This window comes from Sparus aurata, chromosome 20 (assembly GCF_900880675.1).
Source record: "Sparus aurata chromosome 20, fSpaAur1.1, whole genome shotgun sequence".
Taxonomy (NCBI): domain Eukaryota; kingdom Metazoa; phylum Chordata; class Actinopteri; order Spariformes; family Sparidae; genus Sparus; species Sparus aurata.
Window position 1 is genome coordinate 3,911,210 of NC_044206.1, and position 19,829 is coordinate 3,931,038.

The following is a 19,829-nucleotide window of genomic DNA, read 5'->3' on the forward strand; positions in this document are numbered from 1 at the left end:
CTGGGATCAGAGGCGATATGTCTTCTATCTGACGTTAGCATGCTTCAGCAGATATCTGTGTAACACAACACACAGACATCATAATGTCAAAACTGTTATTTTTTCAATTTTGTTGATAATTTTAGTTCATTTATGAATTTTATTAACTAAAATTCTTACATATTGAACTTTTAAAAGATCACCCTTCATGTATTATTATATAGAATACTACAAGACACCATGCACAACAGGTTAGGGTTTTCTTTAACTAATCACACAACTATCTGTATTTCTTAAAAAAACGGCATACTGTTGGCTAAGCGTGCACTGCAAAGAATAAAATGTATGAAAATTAAACTTAAGTAGAATTAAAGTAAACGGTATACGGTATGTTGGAAACCTAATACAGGGTCAATACATCCATATACTTTACGATACTTTATGCTGAATTAAAGATGTGATATGCAACATTTCTGCATTGAAACCTCTAAAAACGACAGGACCTTAGTCTTACACCATCAGTGCCTAAACCCAGATACTTGTGTCATTGCAATAGAGGTTATGGTGCCTTACATGTGGCTGCCTTTTGCTACAACAGGAGAGGAAGAGTGAGGAAGAAAGTAGGGGAATGTGCGATAACATAACATTCATAAAACTTTAATGTATTACCTCGTCTGTAAACATTTCTGCCTGAGTCACGTAAAGGGATTTGCGTGATGGTGGTTGTTTGAAAATGAACTCCCATTGTCCTGCACTTCTCACTGCTTTTGATATGATTGAGAGATCTCTTGCGGCAAAAAGTACTGAGTGTGTTTAAATGCCATTATCATGGCCTAAGCCACAAACATGGTGAGAGAGTCAGACACAAGAAGACCGTTTTAGGGCCCTGATGTCAAACATTTTTAGGGGATTTTAATGTTTTAATCACACACTCCCATTCTAGCTTCAGTTTTCATGTTTTTTTTTTTCCAATCTTTTGACATCTCAACCACCCCATCCCCACCATCCCCCTCCAGACATTTGGCAGTATATCCAGGAAGTGCGAGACTCCGTCTGTGACCTGGAGAGCCGGCTCCAGAGGACCAAGGACAACTTGGAGGAGATCCAGAGCTGCATGAGGTCCTGGACCAGCCCGATGTTTGACAGGAAGGATGGTAAAAAAGACGCCCTGCTCATTCTGGAGGACAGGGCGGAGAGGCTGGAGAGGTTTTACAGTCTGATACGCTCCTCTGGAGAAAAGATCCACTTCCTGCTTAAGGTGATTAAAAAAAGATTTCCTCGTGGTTTTGTGACATGTCAAATGGGCTTTAAGTTTCACTCACATTTCATCATTCTGCAAGGTTATTACGAAGTCAGCGGTTCCTGATATGCTTTGAATTTTTTACAGTGATTTTCAAATGTGTTAGAGCTGATTCAGTATGAGTGTCACATTCGATCACGTCTTAGAGCAATCTGGAGCTGTTCAAAGGCCAGCAGAGCTCTGAGGAGTGGGAGGCCTACGTGGAGCACATCGACGACATGATCATCGATGGATTCTTCAACAGCATGGAGTGCTCACTCAAGTTCTTCCTGGACAACACTGGTAGGACGTTAATGACCACGTGACACGCAGACACTGAAAAAGAAAACACTCACGCTTACTGTTAGTAGTTCTGCAGTGACGGTGGTGTTACTACTGTTGTCTCAAAGCCAGAATGTCTCCCGCCAACTCTGAGTGTAATATCCAAAAAATTCCACCCTGCTACTCTGATTCTACAGCGAACCAAAAACATCGTCCCCCAGCCAGCTCTGACTTGGTAACACATCCTCGGGGGTTCTGATGTCAATTGGTTGTCCGCCTGTATTGGCCGTGGACATGAAATAGGTCTGGACTTCTTCGCTGGCAGGAGTTTTGTCAACCAGTTTAGATAGACTGGGATTGTTGCCAGGCTGCTACTGAGTCCAGTTCTTCTTCTCCTCCTTATTCTGCACGTTCTTTCTGCTCTGCTTCCTCTCGTTCTTCTTCCTTGTGTTGTTTGAAACAAACAGTCTCTTTATGATAAGGAAGGTTCTGTAGTGTGGGAACTGACCTGGAAATATCTCAGCACAGCAATCCTCCAGAGGCCAGGAAATAAACAGAACTTTGTTCCTTACAGTATTTTGCCTGAAAAACACACAAGACCGTCTTTATGATATATTATTTCGCAGTTATTTTTAAATTTAGAAACATATGATAGAGATATGTGTCCATAAACCAAAGTAGTGGAAAATCGATGATGGCATATTTTTTCTAAGGCCTAGAAGCAATTAATTATGAATGAAAAGTCGAGATTGAAATATTCAAAAATCCCCTTCATATTCCACTTGTTATTCTCATCATCATGTTATTGTGTTGTCTTCATCAAGCACATGAGAATGGTATGTTTTCAGTTGTTGTGTGTGTTTGTAACACACTGAAAGACGCCTTTTAATCAGTCTTTTGCAGAACTTTGAAAGAACACTCTAACATTGAAGAACACTGTTTGAGGCTAGCAGTGTTTGCACTGCCGTTTCACCGGTTTTGTATTGTTTCCTGTGGCTCCAGACCAGAGAGCGTCTGTGGCTCCTCTGTTTGAGGCTCAGCTGGATCTGAAGGTTCCTGACATGGTGTTCACTCCACCTCTGGAGTTCGGGACCGGAGACAGTTTCTATGAGCTGGTGGAGAGCCTCATCAACGATGTGTTCAGAGTCTCCTCATTAGTGCCACGCCTGGCCCAGCACAGCCCCTTCCCCCACTACCAGGTACTGTACTGGCCCCCTCATCTACAACGTGTTATTCTCTATCATTTGCAACGTCCCATCAACATGGCACATGTCCAAGCAAACAATAATAATCTCTCCTCAGAATGACATGGAGGACATGGCTGATCTGGCAGACATGCGCAATCTCCTCATGGAACGCGTGCAAGGCGTCATGGCGACATGTTGCGAGTTTCGCAACTCTCTGGAGCGCTACAGCTACCTTTACGTGGATGACAGGAAGGAGTTCATGCGTCAGTTCCTTCTGTACGGTCACGTTCTCAGCAGCCAGGAGACGGAGGGTTACTCTGAGGACAGTGTCTCAGAGAGCCCACCAACGCTGGATAACTTTAGAGAGCAGGTGGACGGGTGGGTATTGGTGAAGTGGAGCATGAGTGTGTGTTCTTAAATTTCTGTCCGTGGTCACTTCTAGTGTCATCTCCTTTAATGTGTCTAGAATATGTTTTGGGGGATGAAGGTATTTTTACTTTAAAAACAAGTTGAAATAAACAGTTAAGCTTCTAACTACCTGTCTAAAACTTGTCATTCTGCAGGTACGAGAGGATCTATGAGGAGGTGCAGGGTCTGGAGCCGGTGCATGTGTTCCATGGGTGGATGAGGGTGGATGGCCGTAGCATGAAGAGTGCCTTGCTCAACATCATCAAAAAGTGGAGCTTCATGTTCAAACAGCACCTCATTGACCATGTCACTAACAGGTAAAGGACAGTTTTAATACACTCACACTAGCTGCTACAGCCTCATCTGGTCTGGTACAAACCAGTCATGTTTAAAGTTAGCAGGTTTATATAGAAATTGCTTTGTGGCTGCCATTCGCCGACATTCTGACTCATCTGTACGTACCTTTAAGCCTGGTCACAACGGCATTTAAACCAGTGTTTTTGCAGTACTGTAACCTGCTCCACAAATGAGGCATGGACGATAATGAGAGGGAGCTTATACAGCAGTTGTGGCCGACTGGCACTAGCATGTTCCTGGCTGATTAGCGCATTAGCTGTTTGTTTTTCAGAGGCATTGTTGTTCAAACAGGCCCTGTGAAGAATCACCACATCACCGAGCTTCCAATGCTGAAAAATGTGTTGGAGTCAGTCACATTCTCAGGTTGTCAAACACTTGACAGTGACTCAAACATATTTTTCACAATTGCTTTAAATGTGTTCCTGCATGGTGTTACCTTTACAAACACAGTGTCTTGCCTCGCCTCAGTCTCTCTCTCCCTGTATGCGTCTGCTCTGCTGACTTTCTTCATCAGCAGTATGTTTTATAAAGTAAACACTCCTCGAATGTTCCCCTCTGATTAGACAGGTGAGCAGCGTGATGAGGAAGTTTGTTGTTAATTATGTGGCCCATCCAAACCATCATGGCACCTAATCACATCGCACAAACCAGACGCACTTAGAAGATTCTACAAAATGGCATGTAGGTCTACATTAAATCGAAGACGTCGAATCACAGTTTACAGGAGGGATGTAAGACCAGAGAGTGTCTCTCCGTCTGCAAAGCAGGTGTGATAGTGGACGGGAGAGGAAGAGCGAGGGCTCAGTGTCACCTCGCAGATAGTGACGCTCTCTTGGAAAACGTTGGGTGAACCCCCAAAGTAAAGTCTATGTGTGGGAAACACTGCTTAAGTGTGTGATTGACTGTTTAAATCTGAATGACATGTAGACAGCAAGTAGTGCATTAATGTTTATATCATGTGTACATAAAGTGAAATCATGGTATATTTAACCGCATCAGTAGAACTGATGAGCCCTAATGAATGAGTCGGAAGTCCTCAAGGCGACAGCAGCAAGCCTAACTGCCTTTGAAGTAGTGCTTCTATATATTAAGGGGTTTTGTAAATTGGTAGAGTAGATGTAGTATTTCACTTCATAGATAGGCTGTAGTGGCTTTGCAGGACAGTCTCTGGATCGGGCACTTCAGCCACCAAAAACAGGATCGAGGTGGCTGTGGAGCAAGAGGGGTGATACATGGTGTAGTTCTCTACTTGGAGGTTAGGGTGTCTGATGACCCCAAAGGCCTTGGGTCCATCACTAAAGGTGTGTCTAAGTCACACCTCATGGTGTTTAAGAAACTAAAAAAATGAATGGTTTCTGATTTATGTGTCAGTCAAAATCCTCCAACATTGCATCCTACATTTTCCCACAGTGTGTTCAGATAGAGTCTCTGTTTTCTTTGGATGAGCGTTTGTCAGTCAAACTCCACACCTCCTGTTTTGATGAGGTTTTCTGCTAAACATTTGTGATCCCGAAGCTTACATAACCCCGATGATGACATAACTACAGGTTACAGAAAACATCATACACCTGGTTTCACTGTGTGAGTGACACTGTGTGACATATATCCTACCTTGATTGTACTCATTTTACACATCAATGAACCTGTGTCCCTTTAAATATCGCTGACATCTCTCCCCAGTTTGTCAGATCTGGAGAAGTTTATCAGTGTGGCTGATGCTGGCCTGAGCCAGCGGGTTGAGGAGGGTGACTACGGTGGCCTGGTGGGTGTCATGGGTCACCTGCAGGCTATGAAGGAAAGACAAAACACCACAGATGCCATGTTTGAGCCCCTGCAACAAACCATCGCTCTGCTGAAGGTGTACGAGCAGGAGCTGCCAGATGTGGTCTATAAACAGTTAGAGGTAAGAACTAATGTTCAGTCACTTCACAGCCTTTGTGCTCACACATATTCTTGTTTCTTTCAACTGAGACGGAGCCATTTCACTTTTTCTTTGTGTCTTCCAATCGCTCGACTCTGTTCGGCTCTCTTCCTCGCCGGCAATTCATCATCCGTCACTCCTGCCTGCCTTGCTTTTATCTCCTTCTCTTCATCTCCCTCTCCCTATATCTATCTATCTGTTTATCTGTAGGAGTTGCCAGAGAAGTGGAACAATGTGAGGAAGCAGGCTGTGTTGGTCAAACAGCAGGTGGCGCCTCTGCAGGCCATCGAGGTGGCTGGCCTGCGTCGAAAGTGTGCCTCATTCGATGTGGAGCAGCACACCTTCCGGGAGCACTTCCGCAACAACGGGCCCTTCAGGTAGAATATATACCAGCCTTGATACCTCTTTTGGAACCCTTTATTTTAACACCACATGTCACCAAACAATGTAAAAAGGTTTATTACACACTGTTGTTTTGTTTTAAGCAAATATATGGTCAAATGTAAGTGTTTAAAAGTCTGGACACTGTAAAAACATAAATAAAACAGGATTTACATTTATCATTTAGACATATTTTCAACCGAAAACTGCCCAAAGACAATATATGTGTTTTACATTATCAGCTTCACTTATTCATTGATTTTTGTAAATAGATGCTTATTCTGAATTTGATGGCAATGGCACATTTCAAACAAGTTGGGACCGGAGCAATGAAATACTGTGAACGTTGTTGAATGCTCCAAAAACATCTGTTTGGAACAATAAATAACAGATAAGAGAACTAACACCAAACAAGAAATAAAAGAAATAAGAGTTCTGCTCGCCCGCTGCAGATTGCTTGCAGCTGCCGGGATTGTGCACAGCAGCTGGGGAAAAAATTGAGTTATGTTATTTTACACTAGTAGCAGTAGAAATAATATTTGCTAATGTTTTATTTCAACCAGTTCTTATTTTATCCCTCTTGCCCCCATGAACTACAGAAACTACCAGACATTGTGAAGCTGTCTACTAAATGATTTAATGTCATTTAGTTTTTCACTTTTAGTTCTTGTTTTCTTTTCGTTTTTCATCAATGACGTGAAATGATCTGGTGTCTACAGTTCATAAATGTTTAATCATGTTTTCTTGAGTTCAGTGGAAGGAGGCCTCGCATTTCCTTGAAGTTTCCTGAAATTTCAGTGACTGAAGACGAACTCGCTTGTTTTTAAATGCGGAAACATCAGTTCACTCTGTCAAACTTAATCAAATGAAAAAAAAATGCTAATAACACCTAATAACACTTTTCCCTGCAAAGATTTGCATCCACCTGAGGCTGAATAGTGGGAGGTTTAAATAAATTGTTCCCGTTTGATTTGAGCGTTCGGTTTCACAGTTCACAGTTTCTTCTCCCAAGTTCAGCGAGCAGCTGTGAATAGATAAAGACGCACCTTTCTGCCCTCGTACTTGATATAAGAGAAGTGTTATCTCGAGGCTCTCACATCCGACAAGGCTAATTGAATCTTAACATAATGATAATTAATTCATAGGTAGAGATGCTTCGTCATAATGTCTAATTGTCAGATTAGTTATGTGTGTAATTGGTCTCTTAATAACCTGGTGATTATTTTCCCATTAATGTCATGGAAGTCATTGTTAATTGTCACCGTGTGCATTTAGTTCTGGAGACTCTGGTCTGGTTATGCTGCAGCCAAGTAAGGCTTGGCATAACTGCAGCCCCTCATTACCTAAACACAGCCTGATTTATACTGGGCTTTTGCAAATGTGTGTGTGTGTGTGTGTGTGTGTGTGTTGATGGGTGCCTGTGTGGGCTCATGCAATCGTCCAGGTTTGACAGCGAGAGCCCCTACCAGATGTTGGATGCGTTCCAGCGGCAGATCCGGGAGCGGGAGGCAGTGATGGCCTCCCTGGTGGAGTCTGCCAGGCTGTTCGAGGTCACCGTCTCTGAGTACAAACAGCTCCGACAATGCAGGTAAAGCCCAAAGCTGGAAGGAGAAAATACTGCAATCCTGTGCCAAATTCAAAACTAATGAGCCATTATAGCAGGGATGCTCTTTTACATGCACAGTCAGTATCTGAAGAGTTTCACTTTTCGTGCTGGTTTCACTCACTATGTCCACTCTCCTGCATCCCCGAGGCGTGAGGTGGGCCTGCTGAAGGAGCTGTGGGACATGATCACCATGGTGGAGTCCAGCATGGCGGCATGGAGGACGACTCCCTGGAGAGAGATCAATGTGGAGGACATGGAGCTGGAGTGCAAACGCTTCTCTAAAGAAATACGGGGGCTGGATAAAGAGGTGAGGGGACAGAGCGGGGAAGGACAGGAGGATATCCAATATAGGTAAACTGAAAAATGTGTGAGGTTCAAAAAAAGGTGGAGAGGAAAAATGACCCTTGAAATACGATGAATAAGTAATTTCCAAAAGCAGTTGACCGATCACGAGAGCCCTCCTCTGAACAGCCATTATCCCATCATAACCTCAGCAAATGTAGCTAGGCACAGCAGGCCTGTCAAGCTTTGGACTTCTCCACATGTTTAGTGTGTGCAGTGGGCTGGAGTAAGAGAGGTACTCTGAATTTTAGGAGGTAAGAGGCTGGCAGCTTATTTTTTTAGCATTTTCAAATCCCAAAACACAAGAGCAAACGTGTCAGGAATGGTGTTTGTCTTTGTTTGCTGTAACAAACCCTGTAACTCTTAGCATGTCAGGCTAAAGTGAAGTGTCATATAGTGTTGGCTTTTTGTCGAGCGAACCAGGGCAATGCTAACTTCTGAGTTAGCTTATCTCTCACACGTCAGTTACTATGATCCTGAATTCCATTACGTTAAAAGTTAAAACATACAGTTTAAAATAAAGAAAAGCATTAAAGCTAGTTAGCCAAACAAGATTTGGCTAACTAGACTACATTTTTTCTGTTTCATGCCTATAGTTAACGAGCACACAGCAAAACAGGAACATTAGCATTACAAAAAATCTCACACCAACTCATGGAGCTAACACTAGCATAATCAGCTCGCTAGCGTCATACAGGGTTCGTACGGGTGCTTGAAATCCTGGAAAGTGCTTGAATTTCAATGTTGTGTTTTCAAGGTCTGAAAAGTGCTTGGATTTTAGTTTAAGTGCTTGAAAGTGCTTGACATTATAACTCTGTGTCTCTCACAAAATTGGGATTAGACTTGATAATTAATTTCTGAAGTTTTTGCTATTATGAAATATAATTTTAGATAATTACAGCATAATACAATTTACATAATTGTGATAAAGTATATATACTATATAAGTGTATATATACTCCTTTTAGATACGTATTTTACCCCAGCAATAAAGTGCTTGAAAAGTGCTTGAATTTGACCTTGAAAAACGTGTACGAACCCTGTACATAGTTGATAAACTCAGAGAAAAGAAATCCGAAACAGCTTTTGTCCCCCCTTCCTGAAATCAAAGACCCCCTGTTTAAAAGATTATGATGATTTGAAGTAGGGAAAGATAGAAAGAGTGTTACTAACTTTATATCTGGCCAGAGACGAGCGCTGAAATCCAGCCCCTCAACTAAGTCTGGCATATTTAGAGTAATGTTCATTAATATGCGCTAACTTTAAGAGATGTACTGGATAAATAAAATCATTTAAAAAAAATGTGCCTTGCAAGAACATAATGCTGGTCAGGTGTAGCAACAGTGAACAAGGGGGTCAGGGCTTAGTGACAAGTGGGCAGTTTCTATAAAGTAAGGAAGCAGTTTGCGAGTGAAAGAAGACCTTAGTTGCAAGCCCTCGATCGAAGCTGAGAAGCACCCAATGTGTGTAGTGCAGGTTCTCTTGTACTGATCCCTGGCCACTGTCTCTGATAGGTCAGAGCGTGGGAGGCCTTCACAGGTTTGGACAACAGGGTGAAGAACCTCCTCATCTCCCTCCGGGCTGTGGCAGAGCTACAAAACCCGGCTATACGACCCCGACACTGGCATCAGCTGATGGCTGCTACTGGAGTCCGCTTCAAAATGGACCAGGTTTCATATTTATTCTGTTGATAACGGATATAGATGATATAGTTACGCTCATGTTTCCATTTTATGATTTATATTTACAAGCTTTACATCGACTGCAATTTTTATTTTTAACAAGCAGTGTTGTTATAATGTGCCAACGGTTTAAGGGAGTGCTTGTGGAGGGGATACACACAAGGCAGCTTTCTCCAATTATTTTCTTATTTCCTCTCCCAGCTCCGTCTGCATCCTCACCGGACTTGTTTGTGCTGTTTGTTCTGCTCCAGCTGTTTAGTTTGTACAAAAATGTATTACAGAGACTAAATTGGCCTTATAGAAGTAGTGGTAAAGTACGGTGTGTTCAACTCACATTTAGCAGGCTGCACACTAAAGCCTCATCAAACACTGCGGCGGAACCGCTAGTCATCCCTTACATTTGAGCAGTGTTAAGGCTGCTGTGGTGCTGACCGCAGGGGAAACACAATCAAATTTTTGAGAAATGCAACTCGACATCAGGGTGCGGTGGCCAGTCACATAAGCCGATGATGAGACCGGCTGGTCAGCAGTATTGTTGAGTTTCTTTGATGTTGCTTGGTGCCTCAAACAACATTGTGCTACCAGGAGACTGCATGAGGGGGGTAGGAGAAACACTCTAACCTTGTTGTATACGGGGACTGGGGAGAGCCTCTCAGGAAGAGATGTTGCTCCCAAGTAGGGAGCCCGAAACCAGCTGCTCTCCAGGTGTTCATGGACCAAATGATAACTCTCTCTCAGATACATCTTCCCACAATGACGCACAATGGCATGCCAGTCGTCACTCTGCCTGAGTTTAAATAAGGCCTTCCCAGAAAAGACTGTTTAAGATGTTACAATACAAACCTTTTCAATCCACTTCCCTTTAAAGTTGGTCCAATTCATTAATGAACTATTTCACACTCTTGCAGTGAAATTTGACAAAGTTTCAACTATTTATTTATATTTTTTGGAGTGTCCAACGTTGTCAACTTTTCAGACCCTCTTTATTTCTAAAGAGTGACTAATGACAAATCTGGCAACTTATTCTGACCATCAGGGAAAAGCTGAGAAATAAATTGAATATATATATATATTAATATATAAATTAGAATATATTATATTGTAATTAATCTGGACACATGCTCCCCCGAGCAGAGAGGCAGAGCAGCACAGGTCCTCTCAGCACAGGTCTGTCCCTCTCTCTCTCTCTCTCCGGCTGTCAGTAGGTGTGGCATGTGGTCGGGCTCAGTTGTGCTGTAGTGTTCGTAGTCTGTTTGAGCCTGTTTCTCACTCTTTCTCTCTGAATATGGCTGTTGTACAGCTTGTAATCTTGAAATAGTTAATGTATAACTATAGTAGTAGTTGATTTGTAAACATTTTAATAGTCTTCATTCCTTGAGCTGGCTGTTCATGTGAAAACCCACTGTATGTTTTTGCCATGCAGCAGTCAGAGTTTATATAAGCGTTGCACACAGCTCAGAACAGTAACAGCACTCCAAGCTACCGTAACCTGAACCAGAGACTATAACATCTGTCTGAAACGGGCTCCCAGCTAAACCTCTGTAGAAATGGGCTGACTTGGCTAATAATCAAATTGAAAATTTAACATTAACAACCAAATATCAAGCAATAGCAACAACACAAGACATGAAACTTAGTACAAGTCCAGCTTGCTGTTTGTCTGCAGCATTTTATTTTGCGAAGCTTCCGCCAATGACTTAAAGCAAGTCTGAGATTTACTCGTAGTTTCCTCCATCAAATTCCTCTTCTGTCTCTCCTCCTCTGTCATGATGTGGGTAGGGACTGCAGAGTGCAGTTCAGCGGCCTGCCCGGCTGCCTGGCTCTGGTTCAGGTTGCTCGGCAGTGATATGTTACTAATATTATCGTATTATATAATGGAGATCAGATGAATTGTGGGTAAAGTACTGATGTGGCTTTCTATGAGCAGGACACCACTCTGGCTGACCTGCTGCAGCTGAACCTGCACTGCTTTGAAGAGGAGGTGAGAGGGATCGTGGACAAGGCTGTGAAAGAGATGGGGATGGAGAAAGTCCTCTCTGAGCTCAACTCCACGTGGACAGGTGCAGGGAGGGACTCTTTACTGTACCCAGGCTCTCTGAGTCTGTGTTTCTCTGGCTCTTATTCCACATGAGTGTTTTCCATCCTGACATCCAGAGTTTATAACCTATTGACAGACTGTATTGATCATCCAGGTATGCGGTTCCAGTACGAGCCCCACCACCGGACCCGGGTGCCTCTGCTGCGCACAGACGAGGAGCTTATCGAAACGCTGGAGGACAACCAGGTGCAGCTGCAGAACCTCATGTCGTCCAAGTACATCGCCCACTTTCTGGATGAAGTGTCATCGTGGCAGAGCAAGCTGTCTGTGGCCGATTCCGTCATCTCCATCTGGTTCGAGGTGCAGCGAGCGTGGACCCACCTGGAAAGTATCTTCATTGGCTCAGAGGATATCCGCTCACAGCTGCCAGAGGTGACACACTGAACAGATAGGATCACGTACACACAGTTTATTACAGCTCTATAGGTATACATCACTGACAGGCTCATATGCATGCAGGCCTTAACCTGCGCCCTTGTCGTCGCCATATGAACCCAGATAGCATGACTGTAATAGCTGTTAATTAAGAAAGCAATAATTGGCTCGTACTGCTGGTTTAGGAGCAGAGATTACATGACTTTCTAATTGCTCCCACGATGTTCGGCTGTGCTTAAACCCAGATGTTTGCTATTAAACCTGATTCCCCCCTCTCTCCTTTGGGAACCTAAACCCCCTGGCTGGGCTCCCTCGTGAAATCCTCCGCAGGACTCCAGGCGCTTCGAGGGGATTGATGCCGATTTCAAAGAGCTGGCAAACGCCGTGCATGAAACGCCCAATGTGGTGGAGGCCACCAATAAACCAGGTCTGTTTGGTAAACTGGAGGACATCCAGAGCAGGTGAGAGTTCTCTCTTTTTCTACTCTTGTATGTCTGTTACCAGGAGCACACTCACATTATTCTCGTTAATGGATGCACACTCTCACTCTGTGTATTTGTCTACAGGCTGTCTCTATGTGAAAAAGCTCTGACAGAATACCTGGATACCAAGCGTCTGGCTTTCCCCCGATTTTACTTCATCTCTTCAGCCGATCTGCTGGACATCCTGTCTAACGGGACCAACCCACACCAGGTGGCTCCACTAATTTTTGCCTGAGGGGTAGCAATGAATTTAATGCATCAGTCTGTTCACTGAGTCAGAAAAAAACATTTTACACCACGCATAGCAAGATTCTTTTTAACAATCTCTTTTGCTGAGTGCAGTTGACTTTGCAGTACCCTCAGTGTCCACACAGAGGCAATGCTGGTCATAGTTTTCTAGCCCCCGACATCAGCACATTGTCTTATGCATTACAGCCTCAGAGAAATAAATCACTGTTAAACACAATTTGCCACAAAATCTCTCGAAGAGGAAGTTAGCAGGCATGCTGCAGAACATGGGTCCTGCCCTTCTATGAATGATTCTGAAAAACAGTAATGAAACGTTATGTATTCATGCAGCGGCGAAGAAGAAAACAGCAGTCAGACCGTGAGCGGAGTGTTAACAGAGCCGGGCTGAATGTGTCTGTGTGTTTGCTCAGGTCCAGAAGCATCTGTCTAAGCTGTTTGACAACATGGCTAAGATGAGATTTGAAGCAGATGGAGAGGAGAATCCTTCTAAGACTGGTCTGGGCATGTACAGCAAGGAGGAGGAGTATGTCCCCTTTAATCAGCTCTGTGACTGCACTGGACAGGTGAAATACCTCTGAAACATTTGATTCACAGGGCTCCAGACTAACTTTTATCACTGGTTGTTAACTTTTTTGATAAGGTACACTCAATAATACATTTTTATTTCATTTCTTAACACAGGGTTCGTACGGGTGCTTGAAATCCTTGAATTTCAATGTTGTGTTTTCAAGGTCTGAAAAGTGCTTGGATTTTAGTTTAAGTGCTTGAAAGTGCTTGACATTATAACTCTGTGTCTTTCACAAAATTGGGATCAGACTGGATAATTAATTTCTGAAGTTTTTGCTATTATAAAATATAATTTTAGATGTTTACAGCATGATACAATGTACATAACTGTGATAAAAAGTGAAGAAAAAAAATCACAAGTATGTATATTTCCTTAGAGACGTATTTCACCCCAGCAATAAGGTGCTGGAAAATCTTAAAAATGACCCTTAAAAGTGCTTGAAAAGTGCTTGAATTTGACCTTGAAAAAAGTGTACGAACCCTGTTAACACATTATGTAGATGAGAGTAAGAGGAATAAAGGTTTGTCCTCATTGTGATCACAGCTCATGAAACAAGACATTAGACTGCTTAAAAATTAAGTGGCAAAGTGCTGATGTTTGCAGTGCTCAACAAACTCAATAATCAAGCTGGAATATGACACGTGCAAGTCAAGTCTTTCAGTCCAAGCCTCGGGTCATGTTGATTAGAGTCCTAAATCACTTTGTTCCCACCCAGGACACCGCAGCCTTACCTAAAGAGAAAATGTCAAATATCAGTAGCTGTCTAATAATGATGTTATTAACCAATTAACTCTGTCTAGTCTAGTATGACAATAAACATATTTTTATGTTGTACATTAATATAAGGGAAATACATTTAAACAAACAACAAATAGATATATTATAAAATCTTATTAAATTAATTTCTTCTCAATCAAAAAACTCAAAAGTATGAAATATGTTGAGTCAGACTTAAAAAAAAAGACTGAATAACTAAACAGAAAACAACAAATGTGAAGTCATTCGAGTCAGGAGTCTTTAACATCCAAGTCTGGGTCTTCTCACTGACTGAAGTCCGTATCTCTGTCAAATATTATCAGGTCTTCATAAAAAAACATTCATTGATATAAAGGTTTAAACTTCTACATACTATAGAGCTGCCTCTAAGATATGGTGGTTTGGCTGTGTAGTTATTTGATATTGTTTAAATGTACTGAATACTGACAGAAGTTTAGAGGCGATACAAAAACATCTTAAACCCAGAGTTCTCTGGTTTATCACTCAAGGGTTTGAACTCAATGCAGACTGGATTCTCTGTGACAGAGACAGCTGAAGCACATGAAACAGTTCAAAATGGAAAAAAAACTATGTTTGAAAGGTGTGATGTTTCAATATTTCTACCATTCACATGCAAGAATTTGGGAACAGCACAAGACACGATAATATCACACACACACACACACACACACACACACAGAGAGACATGCACATAACATGTATATAACCTTTAGGAAATCACATTGAGATTGAAATATATTTGAGTGAGACCGAGCCAAGACAGGGTCAAAATAGCAGTGTCAAGGACAAAATCAAATCAAATCAAATCAAGTCAAATCAAATCAAATCAAATCACAATAGCAGCAGTTAGTACAAGAATACATTTCATAACAAGTGTACGTGGACAAGGCAACAATATTTAGGCATGTGAGTCGCAACTGCAGCTGGCAGTGGCCTCACCCATGACATTATTCTGCGTTCAAATGTATGTGCAAGAAGTGGCATTCTCCATAGATTAATGTGATGGGTGAGAACAAAAAATCACATACCTGCCCATTTCTGTTATAGAAGAAAATGTATATCAAATAAAGATATCACGATAAAGGAGACAAATGGAATTGAGTCTGTCGTTGCCCCTGGGGTTTTGCATATCAAAGCCTATAAATCAATTAATTTTCCATTACATCCCATAGTATTTGCCTGACTTCACTTCCACTCTAATGCTTATTAATGACCTCATTAGGGTCCATTGATAAGAGAGCCCGTCGGTGCTCACGTGACTCACATTGCAATGTTTTCCCGCATTTGTATTCATGGCTCTTTCTTGAGTTTTTGTGTTTTTTGGTGTGCGTTAGGTGGAGGTGTGGTTGAACCGGGTCCTGGACACCATGCGCTCCACAGTTCGACATGAGATGACCGAGGCGGTCACGACCTATGAGGACAAACCCAGAGAGCAGTGGCTGTTTGACTATCCAGCTCAGGTAAACGGGCTGAGGGGATGGATGTGGACATTTAACTGATGTTGCTCACTTTTGGGGATTCTTCCCATTAGTCCTCTTATCCAACATTAGAGAGTTAGGTGCCATAACCATGTGTGTGATATTTCGGACTAGTCACACACTCACTCATGCTTAACATACACAGCGACAGCAAGATTCTGTCGGGTATTTTGAACAGCGAGAAGGAGTTAAGTAGGAAGTGAGAGCAAATATGGGTGTCTGGGATAATGGAGCTCTTGTTCCTTTTGATGTCCTGTATTGTAAAATGTGTGACTGATTCAGGTGTGGCTGAAAGTGGTTTACAGCAGGCTGCAGTTTAAAAAGTCTTTTTATAAAAGCAAAGATAAAGAAAATTATTCAGTGCTGAATCAGTCTTTAAATACGAAGGTCAGTCTTTTAGTAATTCATCCTAGTATTTTCTCATTGACTGAAGATGAACAACTTCTGAATAAAAACATAAATCATTACTGAAGTCAGTTGTAAATCAACAGTGTAAGAAATGTTGGTGCTGAGGGCCAGATTTACTTAGAAAATGGCGTTGCTGTGTGCTCTCAGTGCCTGAGTTACTAATGCAGCAGCTCATTACGCAGTCAGCTCTTGAACTGATCCTGGTGCTGCCCTCCAGACACACTCTGTCAGTGAAGGAGAGCTCATACTGTAGGAGCAGATGAGTGGTGGGATTTCTATGAGATCACTGAGCTCAGACGGATAACGCAGTGATCTTGAGCACAAATATTTACTTTGGCCAACTCTACCTGAGAAAAAAAGTATTGAAGGAAAACTATTGCTAAGAAAAAAACAAACAACAAAAAAACCCCAAACCCCACATATAATCATAATTGAATCATTAACAAGAGGAGGGAGAGCAGTGGGAGGTGGAGACGGTTGTTTATACTGAGGTAAATTGCAATCAGACATTTAACATTTTTTTAACAAAACAAAGAAAAGTTTCTTTGCAGTCTGTAGAGATTTCTCATTTGTATGCATTACATTAATCAGATATTTTCCCCATAAATAATAGCGTAATTACTAGTTTCTGATAATCAGTGACAGTCTCACTGACAGAAAGTGACAGGTGCAAATAGCGTGACCTCAGTACGTAATCAGACTCTGTTGACACGTCTCCTCCTATTATTTGCACGATCCTCCCCTGAATTCATCGGAGCTGAGGAGAGACGGTTACACAAATGACACTCACATTGTGACTCCAGCCAGCTGCTGTGTTTTGGGGCAGAATGCATCGCATCTGTACGTGAGAAACAGCCGCAAACTTTTCCCTTACAGAACTTCCCTGTTTGTGGTCTGATGTGTGAACAGTCAAACACAACTGGAGATTTTTGAACACAGGCGATGTGTTGACCAAATGTCAACAGGTGATGTGGTCGTGGTGTGCAGACAAATCTATAATTGATCAGGTCACAGAACGTCACGTAACTCCTCAGACAGATTTGCCACTTTCCTGCCAGTTGTGTAGGACTTTATGTAAGAGCTCAGGTTTGGTTTCAGAAGCAACCCAATTAAGTCAGGGCTGAAAATAAAACATAAGCCAACCAAAAGATTAAAAAGATAAATGTTATATATTAGAATTTTAGCACACAACTCATTCAAATAAAATGTGCATGCATGCATTCCATTATAATGTTAATCTTGTACAAGAATTAAAAATGCTACATGCATTTCTGTCTGTTCAACACCCGAGCTATGGGTGTCGTCAATGACCAGTAATGACAATAGCTGTCATATTCAAAGAAATAAATATTGATAATATGTTAATAATAGACATGTAATGATAATAGTTGCTGTTTCTTTCTGTTCTTGCTTTGTTCTAGTAGCTGGCAGTAATGCGCCTTAACACTGGTTGCCAAACGCCGTTCAACAGAAAGAAAAGAAAAAGCTGCAGTAACTGTTAGCTAGCTAGTATGTGGCATGAATCTGCTGTGTGGCTGCTGCTCATTGATTTACAACCGCTGTGCAAAGTTACGTCAAAACATCAGACATTTATGGTTACAGAGACTCTCTCTCCACCTCCCTACACTCGTGGAAAAAACATGAATCATTTGCCAAAAAAAAGAAACAGAGACAACACACAGTAAAACAGTGAAGATGAATGTGACAGAAAGCATTTTTTCTCCAAAATGTCTATATATATCAGGATAATACCGTTATCCTGAAATATTTTGGCCGCAATAATCATCCTTTGAAAATGTGATATTTTGACAGCCCTTACCCTACTCAATATCAAATTGTTTATTGATAGAGAACTGATACCTTATGATAAATAATGTATTAACGTTCTTACACAAAACAAGCACTGTTCTTGTTGGCCTTTCATTTCTTGGTCTAATGTATAATTCTAAAATATCTTTAGAAGAATGTACATTGTAAATCAAAATATTGATATTAGATAACATTATCAGCCAAAAATCACTTATTTGCTCCCAAAAATCAGACAGGCAAGGTTGCAATGTTTTTTCAGCCCTCAGTTGTGTCTGCAGGTCTTTTATTTCTGGCTCTATATGGGCCCTCACTGGTCCCATAAAGCTGATGATGTGAGCGCACAGACATACATTGAAGTGGCAGAAATTAACATGTCAATGTTTTTATTATCAACGGTAAGATTCTCTTGTGGACAATGACAGCTGGACCGTAAAAGGACACTGTTAATGATGGGCCATGAGCCCAAAGCCAACAGCTACTGTATTGTACTGTATTGTTAAGATGCAAAATGGTGCTTGGATAAAATTCTTCACTTTGTGTGCAAAGTGTAGGTCTGTCTGATATGCTCGGATTATGAAAAATAATTAATAATTATAATACTTAGTGATTCTACATGATGAAATCTGTTTTTATCTAAAAGGAGTATAACTTTTAGTTTATATTATATATTTAAATGTATGATAAACTGACTGCAGGGATATCAGCAGTGGCTACATTGCATTGTGGGTAATGTAGGCTCCAGATATTGCGAAGTAGTCCACGGGTCTAACAATACTGTTACAATTAGTTTTTTTGCAGAACACAAGTGGACAAGTATATTGAACAACTGTAGTGTGGTGTAGAAGTAGCAGTCGCTGGCTCGGGCTGTGGAGGTACAGGAGGAACAAGGTTAAGTCAGTGCAAGAGCAAAAACGCACGCAGGCAAAAGGTTGCAGAAAAGACACGAGCGATTCAGCCATCTACCACATTGTGTCGAACACAATCTGGCCACGAGTGAAGGGCAGATCAGAGTAGAGATGTGTTAGATGAACGGAGTTAGATGAGCAGCATGTGTGTGAGGCAGAGGGCTGATGATCAGCTGGTTGAAGGTGTGAGAGAAGCAGCAGCTCCAGCCTCTGCAGAGCACCTCTGAAAAAACAAAAGTACAAAAACCCACAGTTCATCACCAGAGTCAGTTTATCAGAATACATGCAGCTTCCTCTGCAACCACAAAAGGCTTTATACTTCTTTGTTCACAAATGTAGTAATACTTTCCGAGCCCCGTCAACACACTTTAAAGTGTAGAACTGGTGGAGTTACCCTTCAAATTAAGATTACACTTGACCGTTGAAAAATAATTTGGATTTTTCTTTCCTGAATATAAGAAAGATGAACAGTCCACATAAAACCTGCTCAGCCCATCTTCATGTTCTTTGAAGTCGACTTTACACACTGGTCAGCAAAAACTGCCATGGCCTCTTCTCATCTCAAGCCAAATGCTCAGTAGCAGCGGATATAAAGAGGAACTCTGGATGGTAGAGGCAATGGTTTGCCAGTTTTATGCATAAAACATATGGACATATACATATTCATTAGTTTGCTCAGTTCATATAATTGTTTCATGTTAAGCTGCTTTTTTGTCAGTTGGATAGAAGTAAACAGCCAGAGAGAAACTGAGTAACCTCAAATACATAATCCACCTACATATACTGTATCTTATCAACTGTATTTTTTTTTTACAGAGAACCTACCTGTGAATTACTTCGTTATCTCTGTTTCAGGTGGCTTTGACCTGCACTCAGATCTGGTGGACGTCTGACGTCGGCATGGCGTTTGCCCGTCTGGAGGAGGGCTATGACAACGCCATGAAGGAGTATTACAAGAAACAGGTGTCCCAGCTCAACACCCTCATCTCCATGCTGATTGGGCAGCTCACACCGGGCGATCGGCAGAAGGTCATGACCATCTGCACTATTGACGTCCACGCCAGAGACGTAGTAGCCAAGATGATTGCTCAGAAGGTGAGGACTGGGCACGGTGGATAAATCTGGCCAAGGACCTATACTCTATAAATTCTTATGCAGACACCGTGATTGCTGCTGTATTTTTTGAGAGGCTATTAACGGTGAGTAATGCACTCAAGATATTCAAGCAAGGTATGTCATTACCATAATTAGAGGGT

The 19,829-nt window shown here is 41.8% G+C and overlaps 1 protein-coding gene across 1 annotated transcript in view; it reads left to right on the forward strand.

The window, feature by feature from the left end:
- Positions 1–19,829, forward strand: part of dnah9 (dynein, axonemal, heavy chain 9) — a 151,646-nt gene that overhangs the window by 18,920 nt on the left and 112,897 nt on the right. Inside the window, exons 15-31 of the mRNA XM_030401440.1 lie at positions 996–1,237; positions 1,426–1,561; positions 2,543–2,739; positions 2,843–3,105; positions 3,291–3,452; positions 5,173–5,395; positions 5,624–5,790; positions 7,239–7,382; positions 7,548–7,707; positions 9,257–9,412; positions 11,352–11,484; positions 11,617–11,894; positions 12,228–12,358; positions 12,464–12,590; positions 13,039–13,191; positions 15,308–15,433; positions 19,429–19,668. Of these exons, the coding sequence (XP_030257300.1) occupies positions 996–1,237; positions 1,426–1,561; positions 2,543–2,739; positions 2,843–3,105; positions 3,291–3,452; positions 5,173–5,395; positions 5,624–5,790; positions 7,239–7,382; positions 7,548–7,707; positions 9,257–9,412; positions 11,352–11,484; positions 11,617–11,894; positions 12,228–12,358; positions 12,464–12,590; positions 13,039–13,191; positions 15,308–15,433; positions 19,429–19,668 (3,038 nt within the window). The remainder of the gene's footprint in view (positions 1–995; positions 1,238–1,425; positions 1,562–2,542; positions 2,740–2,842; positions 3,106–3,290; positions 3,453–5,172; positions 5,396–5,623; positions 5,791–7,238; positions 7,383–7,547; positions 7,708–9,256; positions 9,413–11,351; positions 11,485–11,616; positions 11,895–12,227; positions 12,359–12,463; positions 12,591–13,038; positions 13,192–15,307; positions 15,434–19,428; positions 19,669–19,829) is intronic.